This window comes from Carcharodon carcharias, chromosome 3 (genome assembly GCF_017639515.1).
Source record: "Carcharodon carcharias isolate sCarCar2 chromosome 3, sCarCar2.pri, whole genome shotgun sequence".
Lineage (NCBI taxonomy): Eukaryota > Metazoa > Chordata > Chondrichthyes > Lamniformes > Lamnidae > Carcharodon > Carcharodon carcharias.
The window spans coordinates 68,565,440-68,579,123 of record NC_054469.1 but is presented as its reverse complement, the minus strand read 5'-3'; the positions used below and the strand labels follow the sequence as shown (position 1 = coordinate 68,579,123).

Here is a 13,684-nt window from a genome sequence, read left to right as displayed (position 1 = left end):
TAGTTCTCTGTCACTTTCTCCATGGCAATGCCTTGGTCAGTCAGCGTTGACTTGCCAGCCAATCAGCACCCCTTCTCTCCTATGGTACAAATTGTTGTGAATCATGTGAAATTTGGCATTCTTGCCAAATTGTCTGAGTGCAAGATGAAAAACTTCGACGACATGTTTCTCTTTTCAGCAATGTTCAAGTTTTATACTACCAAATGACTGTGTGTTATAAGGACTATTTTCCCCTTGTGTTTTTTAAACTTGCAGAAGTCCTGGAGGAGATACTGGAGCCAGAAAGAAGAAAAAAAAACAGAAAAAGAAGAAAGAGAAGCCTAGTTCTGCTAGCACCAAGTCAGACTCTGCCTCAGATTCACAGGAAATCAAAGTTCAACAGCCTCCTTCAAAAGTGATTTTTTTTTAAGATGTTATTAATTTGTTTACAATATCTGCAGGGTAAAAAAGAAAAACTCAAACACTTGATTCCTTAAGTAAAAGTTCCTATAAGTATGTTTTAACATAAACACAGCTTGCAAAACTTCAAACAGACCAGTGCTTAGAATTGAGATAATTTACCTGCTATTTTACTCCTGACTAGTAAGTGAGATGACTGCTAGCGCAGATGCTGTACGCATCAATAGCAATGTTCTCTTGACAGCATGATTTGGTGTTAACCTAATACAGGCTTTTTTTTAGTTAGATTCACTGCCTAGACTCAACCATTATTTTCCAATTTCATTCAGTTGTGTACCAAATAAAATATGTAGGTTAAATGCAAGCAATATTGGGATTATTTTGCAGTCCTTATCTGTCAGAGTGCTATTTGATGTAGAATTTGACAGTTTCTTTTAAAAATGCCGCTTTTGTTTTATATCAGTTGTTGTGCTGTGTGGGTTAGGAGATGCACCATTTCAGCAACAAATCCAATTTAATTTTCTTGAACTGCATGTAACTCCAGGCAAGCTCTTTAAGCCTCAAGGGATACCAAGTGATTATTTTTTCTTCAATTTTTAAAGTAACCATATTTACAGATGATTTTGCTGAAGCTCCGTATATTTCCATTTCCACTGTTGAACTATGCCACGTACACACTGGGATGACTGCCTTTGGGCTTGGCCAGTTCTTTTTAAATGCAGACTTGAGCTGGTTTTTATTTTACCTCCACTGGATTTTGAATATAGCCACTTGCTAGATGATGTTAAGAGTTTTTTTTCACCTTTCCTTTTCGTTCAGCAAGAAACTCTTTTTTTAAACTCTCCTTCAAAATCTATTTCTAAGAAATCATTTCCTTGTTGAAATTTTCAGTTTGCTGGTTGTAACAAGCAAAGCAACCTGTTAAGAAAAGGTTGTTGAGCAGTGCTGTACCTGAATCAATGCAGGAAAGTACAAAATTATATGGACAAGTTATGTTTAATTTACTGGACTAAGAAGTCCACGTTGTAACTTTTTAAAAAAAAAGTCAGAATTCCAAACTCTTAATTAGGTGACTTGCTAATCACTTTCAAACTGTGAAAATGACAGTGATTGCTGGGAGAGTGGAAATTCTTTAAAAAGTTTGTCCATTTGATCACAATCAGCGCCTTTTATTCCTAGCCCACCCCTTTCTTTCTTCCTCTTTTGATTAATGCTGTGCATGGTTTCACGGGTTCTCGAAGCTCATGGCTACCCCAGTGTTATGCTTACTCTGGATGTGAGAGTTTAAGTAGCGAATCCTAGGAGCCTATTTCCATGGGGTATGCCTCAACCGTGCACAACCCTTTCCCATCTGGTTTGATTAAAGTTTGCCCACCCCATTCGTCTATAACATCACTTATGTAGTCTGGCTTGGCAGAGTTAAGGCCAGAAGAACACCACAGTGGTTGGCACCTAAGACAGGTCCTGAGTTTTCATGATTATGTCAATAACACATGCCACTGGAGCCACAATCCAGCATTCTATATCAATATAAAATCTCATTGGTTACATTGTTTAAGACAGCTTTACTCTGACAGTATCATCACTCTGGAAAGGTTAAATTGTAGAATGTTAATTTTTGCGCTTATGTCTGACTAACATGATTGAATTGTTTGAGGAGGTGGCAAGTAGGGTTGATGGCCAGACTGCATTTTGAATACTGTATCTGTTTCTGGTTTTTGAGACACAAAAGAGGACCTTCAGGTGCTGGAAGTAAGGCAGAGAAAAGTTTAAAAAAAAAGGCTGACCTGAATGATAAGGCAAGACAGAAATGTAAGCTATTCATTCTGTGAATAATAGTCAGGGAAATAATCTTAGAGGTACATATGATGGTTATGAGAATGGAAATGATAAATCCAGAATAATACTTCAAATTTGAGTTAAATTGCCACAGTAGGACAATGGGGCACTGGTTCAAACTAAAAATTTAGGATTGGAAATTCTTCACACAAAATTGTCGTGTTAAATGGACTTTCATGTGGTGTACTGGAGGTAAAAATGCCAGTAACATTTAAGAAGCTATTAGATGCTGTAATGGCAGATGTTAGGATCCATCTGGATGAATGAACCTACATGGACTGAATGGGTTTCATCATCTTTAACTGTCCTGTTGTGTTATGGGGCAATCTATTCTACTCCCCAGATTCATGAAATACATATGTTAAATCCTGCAGCCTGACCCTGATGTGCTACGGCCTGCTGCAATGATTTTCCTTCTCCGCTGAAGCAGGTTCTCCAAGCTGGAATCCCACCAGGAGCCTAGTGATATTATTTTATGAATTGTACACTGGAAAGTTAAGTCAAATGTAGATCATTAGAGAGGATAGAACTCGCACTTCACCAAAGATATGCTAAAGTTCAGCAAGGTGATAACTTAATGTGTTCTTTACAGGGAGTCACCTAGAAATGGATTTGCTGATAAGAGTTTGATATTATTAGCCTCTTAATCCAATGAGCTTTATTTCTCTATAACTTTATAACACTGGACCTGTTTGCGTATTTTGAAAAACGTGTAGTGGCTAGAAGTGAGTAATTGTAGAATATTTAAAACCTTTTGCTGCAACGATTGATATATTACCTTGGAGAGCTTGATGTTACTGGAAATCAAGCAGGCAAATGTTCCAAACCTAATACATACCAAATTTTGTTCAATTTTGGCCAAGCTTGATAAGGAATTTATTCGTATTTGTTCTCTTTAGAAAACAGAAGCTCTGTATATTCACATACACTGATGTGTCATTTCAGTATGTCAAAATTCTTTATTAGATTTTAAATTGAATAGAAGAAAAAAGAAAGTCATTGTCAAAGTGGTGCTGATTTTCTTTTTCATTTGTTCATGGGATTTAGGTGTCGTTGGCAGCACCGGCATTTATTGCTCATCTCTAATTGCCTTTGAGAAGGTGGTGAGCTGCCTACTTAGAGCTGCTGTAGTCTGTGTGGTGTCGATACACCCACAGTGCTGTTAGGTAGGAAGTTCCAGGCTTTTGATCAGTGACTGTGAAGGAACGGCAATATATTTCCAAGTCAGGATGGTGTATGAGTTGAAGGGGAACTTGCAGGTGGTATCGTCCTGGTTTGGAAGGTATTGGCAAGTTGCTGCAGTGCATTTTGTCGATAGTACATACAGCAGCCATGGCGCATCAGTGATGGGGGGGAGTGTATGTTTACGATGATGACACATTAAACAAACATAAGGTGATTAAACCAATGTTATTCGTTATCCCAAATTTTCTGTGTGCAGTGACAAAATATTCCAGCACAGATCGGAATATTTTGGGTACATCGTTCAGTCACTGAAAGACTTTAGAGTTACATTCATTTTTGATTTTCCTTTTGAAAGCCTAAATTTAGTGCTTTTAAACTTGTAGTTGTTCAAAACCTATTTTAGTAGATTCCTAATCCTGGGTTTGGCATTGTAGTAGCTTTTCAGGAGCAAGTTAAGTCCCAAGTTCCAAAGTATATAACCACTAGCATCCTCAACGTTCTGTCTTATCCCCTTTCCCAACACAGAGTTAACCTTGCTTTGAATGGACATCAGCTGCTGAAATTTGCATATATGAACACAATGTATGATATCCCTTCTTCAGTTTTACAACTTTCCTCCTCTTACTCTCCTTTGAATGGAGCAGATTTATGTTAAGAGTGGTTTCACAGACAACAGTGATCTCAACTTTGCTGATGTGTTCATTCCTCATAAATGAACTTACCGATAATGGGACTAAAGTAGTTACACCTGACCATAATTTCAGCTAACATCTGGATGCGCACTTTAGTGAAGGAAGGGAATAGAGAGAACTTGTTGGATTGTGATCATGAACATCCCATGGTTGCTGAGGTTAATTATAGAATTCCATTTCTGTTCAGGCAACGACCACCTAATTCATATAGAAATTGAATTTTATAGCCTCCCAGATTATTTGTGCCAGTAGAGGATGGTCATTATGGGAGTGGATCTGAATGGGATCTGGTCAAAGTGGATTCTGTACTACTCTATGTTGGCTTCATTGCTGTTTATTATTTTCATTCATGATTTGAATTAAGACATTAATGGAGCTTTTTGTAAATTTGCAGATAACATGTAAATGTTTGCATAAAGAAGTTAATATAGACAAAATAAGTAGATTGAAGGATTATTTAGACAAAACGTTGCATTTATATAGTGCCATGAATATAGGAAATTGTCCCAAGGCACCCAACTCTTTTTAAACATCTATTGGTTTTAAACTGATGTTTTTTCTCATTAGAATCCCACCGTTCCAATGCAAAAACTACAGGACATACAAAGAGCCATGGAATTGCTGACAGCATGCCAAGGCCCTGGCAAGAGCCTGGAGGAGGCAAGCCAACACAGATACCACTTCTGGGACACCCAACCGGTACCCAAACTTAGTACGTTTAACACATATTCTGACTGACTACAGTACATGTAGGAGTCTTCTGTTGTCATGAAGGGTGCAGTTTTAGCTCACACACTTTTTTAGTAAAGGGAGGATTCCTAAGCAAGTATCACAGAACAGGTCTAATGTTTGTTGGTTAAGACAGTTTATTAACAACGTAAAGTTACTGGATTAGGAATTCAGAGAAGAATTTAAAACCCACCATGACAGTTTGAGAATTTAAATTCTGAAAATCAAAAGCTTGTGCCAGTAAAAGTGACAGTGAAGCTGTTGGATTGTTGTAAAAGGTTTATTGAAGTCCTTTAGGGAAGAGAACCTGCCTGCTTTGGATTGTATGTAATTTTAGTCTCACCAAGGTGGTTGACCCTTAACTACTCTCTGAAATGGCATAACAAGATACTCTGTTACCACCACCACCACCTCAGAGCAACTGGGCAGTAAATGCTGGTATTGCTGATGATGGCCACATCTTGAGAATGATTTTGTTTTACTAAAAAGAGTGGCATCAAAATAACAATTATCCCGAAAATAGATTGATGTAGTCATATGTTCCTAAAAAGTATGTTTTTTTCTAACATATCGAAGCAAGTTTCTACCTTATTAATGCATCTACTACATTTTTATATTAAAATGGTTTCACGAGAGGTAAAACTCATTGTTTAGGGAAGCACAAAAAATAGTGGACTTCTGTAGCGTTAATATGATTACTCTCATGACTAGAACTTAATCTCAAAATGCTTTTATTAAACTTAAAGCTGTTTTTGTTCAAGTATGTTGATATTCATAATGCATACAGAATATTGAAACTAGCATAATCTAACTGATAGGCTAATGACAGGTTAAAAGACTCCTTGATTTGCTATGTTATTATAAGACTGATTCTAGAACATATGTAACTTGGCGTTAGCGAGAGAAACTAATAATGAAACTACATCAACTGAATAGCAATTAGTTCCATATCTCATTATCTCAAAACTTTCCTCAGAAATGCCATCTTAATTACAATTTTCTAATTTGAACTGATGTTTTAGTCCTGTTTACTCTATATTCTGCCTTTCCATCAATTTTCAACTCTTGTCAAAGTTTATAGGGAAGAAAAGCAACCATTCAAGCAGTTGAGTCTATGCTTTTTTTTCCAGCGAATTTCAGTACCAGGGGAGCACTGCTTTCTCCCCATATCCTGTATCCTCCCTATTTAAATACGTAATCTGGTTTTTTAAAAGGTACATGGTTACTGCCTCAATCATGCACTGTGGCAAAGCATTCAATGTTCCAATGATCCATTTAAGCAACAGAATTTGTTTCAAGATCTTTTTCTGACTTTCTTAGTGACTATTTTAAACTAATGGCCTTTCATCACAGACTCCCAACTAAAGGAAATTGTCTTTGTCTATTCAATCTGTCAAAACTCTTCATAATTTTAAAAATCTTCATTAAATCTTTTCTCAGCCTTCTGTGCAACAGTAGAAAAAAGCCTCTATATTTCAAGACCCTCATAAATGTAATTATAGTTCCCCGTCTCTGGGATCATTCTGGCAAATTTGCATTATAAATTCTCCATATCTTTAATGCCCTATCTACAATACTGTGCCAACTAAAGTATTGTACCCGTCTAACTTTGAGTCCACCACTGTAGCTGTATTTGGAATTCAGATTTTTTTTCCTCTGGTGCTTGCTTCCTTGATTTTCAAACGTATTGGTCGTTTTTATTTAGAGATAAAAACAACAAAAACTCATTACACTCCAACAGTTGAATGACTGAACTAACTTGCTTAGAATTTAGTGCAGTGCTGCTATTAATGCAGCTTAGTACTTGATTTCCTTTGTTAACTACTATTTTGCACCCTTTGGGTTTTAAGGACTGGTTTGTTACCATTCTTGCATTGTATTGTCAATCCTTACACTTAACATATGACAATATCAAACATAGTTATTTTATTTTTATGATTCAATCTTCGTGTACCAAGTTCGGAAAAGTACAATATATACATTTAAATACTGTAAGCCTATTATAGGTAAAGTGCAAACACTCCATATTTTTTCTACACAGGATTATTTGTTATTGGTGAATTAATTTTTAATTTATCATTTCAGTTTTCCACAGCTTCATGATCTATAAAGTGTTGAACATATAAATGGTTATTTACAGTGCTGTATATTCCCATGAAGAAAATAGTGGAACTGACTTTTGAAACTTCTGCAAAAGGAAAATCATGTCTGCACACTGACTCCCTTATGTTTCTTACATTACTAAAATGGCTGCCTTGATAGCAGTATTGTAGACTGAAACAAAATGGGATTTGTCATTTAATCATTTGGTTAAGGGAGCTAATTTTAATACTAAACAAGATGGGGAAAAGAAGAGAACGCCATTTGAGTGCCACTCTCTCTCTCTCTCTCTCTCTCTGAAATACAGAAGCACAGAGTGTAAAGAGTTCATAAAAACTTGCAGATGCTATCAAATTGAACATTCTACTTTTACAAGTAGAATAAGATTAAAAGCCTGTTGATTGGAAGATTTAATTGTGTAAAATAACTTGTCCAAATTTAATTCTATGATTTAACAACTTGTCAGGAAAATTGCTGTTTATTTACTCTCCTTTACATCTCTATCTAAGCACAGTTGATTTATGTTAACATCTACATTAAATTGCTGATACATTGTGTTTGCAGTGAATTTATGAAAGAATTCTCTGTTTTGGTCCCTATAGATGAAGTTGTGACAACTCATGGTTCTATTGAACCAGATAAAGAGAATATCCGTCAAGAGCCATATTCTTTGCCTCAAGGCTTCATGTGGGATACTCTGGATATGGGCAGTTCTGAAGAGGTTTGTAATTCAAACATTTTAAATTTTTACTAGGTCACTGCTGGTTTGCTTTCTTCTTTAAAATATGATCATTCTATCCAAAATTCTGTTTATAATTTATTGGTACGTTATCCTCTCCCCTTGTTGCAAGCTGAGAGAATAAGATAATGTGGGTAATTTGCTTTACCAGCCTTCATCAGCTGGGAGGGGCATGGGGCTTGATATTGTAGTGGACTAGTTTGGGAGGAGGTGTGGAGCACAATTTGAATCTAATCCCAACTTGAGATGAAAGGCTTTTCTTTCTGCCTGGAAAAGTCCTGTTGAAATGAGTCTGAGAATTGCTCCAACAACTCATTGACACCAACACCCATCTAGGACCCTCCACCCCTGCCTGTCCCTCCGTCCCTACCCCATCTTCCAATCCCAGCCCTGGCCATGTATTCACTATACCCCTTGATCTTCCCCTCTCCGACGCTGAACGTTCAGTGCTCAGCAAAGGAATTAGTTTCATACCCTTATGCCCTCATCTCAATGAATTTCGAGCTCAGCACGATGCTGAACTCTACTTCCGCCGTCTTCGTCTCCTTTGGGCAGGTGTCCTCTCTCTGTTCAGCAGATCCTTTTACCCACCTCCAATATTCTCCCTGCACCTGGACCCCTCGCTCTGGATTCTTACCTTCTCTTGATCTTTTCATTGAGATCTGTCGGTGTGACATTAGTCGTCCCAATTTCTCTGCTCCTCTCACCCATTCTAATCTGTCTCTCTCTGAACTTACTGCATTCCGTTCTCTCAAGTCCAACCCCAACATTGTCATCAAACCCGCTGACAAGGGTGGTGCTGTTGTTGTCTGGCGCACTGACCTTTACCTCGTGGAGGCTGAGCATCAACTTGCTGACACTTCCTCCTACTTCTCCCTGGACCATGACCCCACCACTGAACATTAAGCCATTGTTTTCAGGACTGTCACTGACCTCATCTCCTCTGGAGATCTTCCTCCCACAGCTTCCAACCTGATAGTCGCCCAACCTCGGATGGCCCGCTTCTACCTCCTACCCAAAATCCACAAACAGAACTGTCCCGGTACACCGATTGTGTCAGCCTGTTCCTGCCCCACAGAACTCATTTCTCGTTATCTTGACTCCCTTCTCTCTCCCCTTGTCCAGTCCCTTCCCATCTACATCCGTGATTCCTCTGACACCTTACATCACATCAACAATTTCCAGTTCACTGGTCCCAACCGCTTCCTCTTCACCATGGACGTCCAATCCCTCTACACCTCCATCCCCCACCAGGATGGTCTGAGGGCCCTTAGCTTCTTCCTCATCAGAAGCCTGAACAATCCCTGTCCACCACTACTCTCCTCCGTCTGGCTGAACTTGTTCTCACACTGAACAATTTCTCCTTGAACTCCTCTCACTTCCTCCAAATAAAAGGTGTGGCTATGGGTACCCGCATGGTCCCCAGCTATGCCTGTCTCTTTATGGGGTACGTGGAACATTCCTTGTTCCAGTCCTACTCCGGCCCCCTTCCACAACTCTTTCTCCGATACATCGATGATTACTTCGGTGATGCTTCATGCTCTTGTCGGGACTTGGAAAAATTTATTAATTTTGCTTCCAATCTCCACCCCTCCATCATTTTCACATGGTCTATCTCTGACACTTCCCTTCCCTTCCTTGACCTCTCTGTCTCAATCTCTGGTGTTAGACTGTCCACCAATATCCATTACAAGCCTACCAACTCCCACGGCTACCTCGACTACAGCTCCTCACACCCTGCTTCCTGTAAGGACTCCATCCCATTCTCTCAGTTCCTTCGCCTCCGTCGTATCTGTTCTGTTGATGCTACCTTCAAAAACAGTTCCTCTGTCATGTCCTCCTTCTTCCTTAACCGAGTTTTCCACCCATGGTGGTTGACAGGGCCCTCAACCGTGTCTGGCCCATCTCCCGCGCATCCGCCCTCATGCCTTCTCCTCCCTCCCAGAAACATGATAGGGTCCCCCTTGTCCTCACTTATCACCCCACCAGCCTCCGCATTCAAAGGATCATCCTCCGCCATTTCCGCCAACTCCAGCATGATGCCACCACCAAACACATCTTCCCTTCACCGCCCACGGCGGCATTCCGTAGGGATCATTCCCTCTGGGACACCCTGGTCCACTCCTCCATCCCCCCCTACTCCTCAACCCCCACCTATGGCATCTCCCCATGCCCACACAAAAGATGCAACACCTGCCTCTTCACTTCCTCTCTCCTCACCGTCCAAGGGCCCAAACACTCCTTTCAAGTGAAGCAGCATTTCACTTGCATTTCCCCCAACTGAGTCTACTGCATTTGTTGCTTCCAATGCGGTCTCTTCTACATTGGAGAGACCAAATGTAAACTGGGCGACCACTTTGCAGCAGAACATCTGCGGTCTGTCCACAAGAATGACCCCAACCTCCCTGTTGCTTGCCATTTTAACACTCCACCCTGCTCTCTTGCCCACATGTCTGTCCTTGGCTTGCTGCATTGTTCCACTGAAGCCCAACGCAAACTGGAGGAGCAGCACCTCATCTTCCGACTAGGCACTTTACAGCCTTCTGTACTGAATATTGAATTCAACAACTTTAGGTCTTGAACTCCCTCCTCCATCACCAGCCCCTTTCCGTTTCTTCCCCCTTCCTTTTGTTTTTTCCAATAATTTATATGGATTTTTCTTTTCCCACCTTTTTCCATTATTTTTAAATCTCTTATGCCCTGCAAGTCTTTCCACCCGACCCCCACTAGAGCTGTACCTTGAGTGCCCTACCATCCATTCTTAATTAGCACATTCGTTTAGATAATATCACCACCTTCAACATCTGTGTTCTTTTGTCTGTGACATCTTTTGATGATCTGCTCCCCAATCACTGCTTGCTTGTCCCTATAACCACACCCCCTCCCCCCCGCCACCCCACCATTCTCCCCACCCACCTTAAACCAGCTTATATTTCACCCCTCTCCTAATATTCACTCAGTTCTTTTGAAGGGTCATGAGGACTTGAAACGTCAACTCTTTTCTTCTCTGCTGATACTGCCAGACCTGCTGAGTTTTTCCAGGTAATTCTGTTTTTGTTGAGAATTCACAACCTGTGTCCCAGAAGATATGAGCCTACCACTAAATTGAAGGTGCCATTGGGACAATTGATGTGGGAAATTGAAATACAACACTTGTGAAATTGTGTAAGTGAAGTTGGATCAGGATTTGCCATTTATGTTTAGGGGTGTCTGCAATGGTACCTAAAGTGGCTTTATAAATTATTTCAAGGAATTGTAATAGCCAATATAACGTAGGACTACTGAATTACATCTGTCCCCTCCATAATTATCCTTCAAACAGTACCACTGAAAGATTATCTGATCATTAATCTTTTTGCTGTTTGTGGAACTTTGCTGTAAGCAAATTGACTGCTGCACTTCCTTATACTATAACAGTAATTCCCTTCGAAATACTTCATTGGGTACTACGTTCTAACAAAATTAAAGCAATCTGCGATAGTGGTAATGACTTGAAACTTATAGCTGATGAGGGTAGTGGAAGCAGAGACGACCAATGATTTTAAAAGGAAAGTTGATGGGCATTTGAAGGAAATTAACTTGCAAGGTTACAGGGATAGAGTGGAGGAATGGGACTGGCTGGCTTCCTCTAGAGATCCAGCGTGAATTCAGTGGGCTGAATGGCCTTCTATTTCGTAAATTAGTCTATGACTATAATCTGACCAATTGCACCAAATAAATCCAATTCTAGTGGATTGTTTGAGGTATAGTTCATTTTATAAACATGTTCTGAAAACATGGCTGCAGAATTAATTTCATCTGCATAAACCTACCACCAATGCTTTTGAGTGCATGAGTAGGAAGGTATGCCATTGCTAATAAATTTTGTCTCAAAGATTTTAATAGACAATGTTATTAGCCAAATGCTCAATCAGCAATATCTTGTTATTGTGTAAATAGCAACTGAAGGAATTTGAAATGATTCATCCTTTAATGTGAATTTCTTCCTACGATTTTATGATTGGGCAGTGAAGGGAGTTTTATCTGTACCATGCCTGACATTGTTTGATCCTTGTATTAGTGCACAAAGTAGAAATTGTGAGTTTCAAGCACCAGGATTCCTTGTTGATTATAGCATTCATACCGATTTTTATAAAAATGAACAAGACCATCTGTAATAGCTCAAACATCAGTAATAATCTATAATAAAAACTGATTTGGCATTTCCTTTCTCTACAGGACTCAGTAGTAGTGAACATGACCCATATGCAACTTTTTTGTCATGAGCTAACATAATTATGCCTTTCAACTGCCATCATGGAAACTATTTATCCATTTCACTTTAAATGAAACCTGGACTTGCCCCACAGCTTCTGACTAGTGTTATAAGATTGTTGGATCTGAACATTTTTCATAAATTAAAAAAATTGAACATTCAGTGACTGATATGAAGCATAAATAATTGTTTCTGTTTTTGAATCAAGCTTTACCCAGCTGTTTTTGCTTGCAGCTGAAAGAATTGTATACATTGTTAAATGAAAATTATGTGGAAGATGATGACAATATGTTTAGATTTGATTACTCTCCTCAGTTTTTACAGTGGTGAGTACACAATTCTACTTAATGCTGTCTTTTAGAATTTTTATTTTAATTTGGGATTAGTTAGGATTGTTTATCTAAAAGATGCATATTCTTTCAGGGCTCTTCGTCCTCCAGGCTGGTTACCACAGTGGCACTGTGGAGTTCGTGTATCTTCAAACAGAAAATTAGTGGGGTTTATTAGTGCCATTCCTGCCAATATTCGTATTTATGAAATGTAGGTTCTCATTTTATTGCATTTGTTTCAAATATCCTTTAATTGTTTCACAGGCTATTTTATTTGTGAAAGCATCTTCTTACAATTGAACAAAAAATTGATTGCTACAAAATTGCCATCATTTGTTTATTGTTATGACATGGCAGATGATGTGTGCCAGCTGGACTAAATCCACAAGGGAAACTTGGCCACACTATCACAACGGCTTTGCAATTTGTATTTATTACGAGATGTGTGCACTGAATTCAGAAGCAATGAATCCACTATGACCTTTAGAGATTTTAAAAATTAAGTTAAAATATTTAAAAACAAAAGAAAAGATTTCAAGCACATACATAAGACTACAATTGCTTACTACTATAACAAATCCTAAAATTCCTAATTAACCTGACTCCCAGTTACACACCCCCTTTAAGGCAACAATCCAAAATAGATTTTAAATCAAAAATAAAACAAGCTAGCAAGTTACCACAGTATCTACTTGACAGTGGAATTCCAAAAGCTTGCCTCCAACTTTAGTTCTTGGACATGTACAAATGGCTGGAGGCTTTCCGAAGGCTGCTTCATACACTCCTGTTAGATCTTAAATGGCTCTCCAACATAGCCATACCTTCTCCTTTATTTATCTTTCTCTCTCTTTAAAATGTAAATTCCATTGTTCGCTATGTCTTTGAAACTTTACCGTTCCCATAATATAAAAATCTTTCATGTTGCCAATATTGTCAGTAACCTTTGGGAAAAGTAAACACACTGCTTAGCCTTGCTTATCTGGCTAATTGTAAACATCCTAACACCTCTTTGAAATCCAAACAACCCCTTCACTTATCTAAAAATGCAAATGCCTTCACACTTTACATGCTAAGACCCCATTCATGTTTACTCATTAGCATTCCAACTACATTTCTACACCTAACTTTTTTGATAATTTCAAGCTTAGAGCCTACCTGACTCCAAATGTAATTAAATCACACAGACTGAACTATCTACACTCACATCCATAAACCTACTTTACAATAAACCAGAATAATATGAAAATTATTATACTTTGTAATATTATCAAATTCTTTTTAATTTTTCTTTGCCTTTTGAGAGATGAAATAAGTTGTTTGTTTGAAATTTTTGTAATGTGTGTTTATGTTTAAGGCCTCATACAAGCTGGGGTTGTTATTTTACTTTCCTGTTACAGAATATTTCCTAATATAACTA

General features: G+C 38.7%; 1 protein-coding gene across 3 annotated transcripts in view; it reads left to right on the top strand.

Annotated features, from left to right (window-relative positions):
- nmt2 (N-myristoyltransferase 2) overlaps positions 1-13,684 on the top strand; it is a 60,144-nt gene that overhangs the window by 18,512 nt on the left and 27,948 nt on the right. For all 3 annotated transcript variants that reach the window (XM_041184680.1, XM_041184679.1, XM_041184681.1), the window contains exons 2-6: positions 256-394; positions 4,683-4,827; positions 7,547-7,665; positions 12,173-12,264; positions 12,362-12,478. In XM_041184680.1, coding sequence (XP_041040614.1) covers positions 256-394; positions 4,683-4,827; positions 7,547-7,665; positions 12,173-12,264; positions 12,362-12,478 — 612 coding nt within the window. The remainder of the gene's footprint in view (positions 1-255; positions 395-4,682; positions 4,828-7,546; positions 7,666-12,172; positions 12,265-12,361; positions 12,479-13,684) is intronic.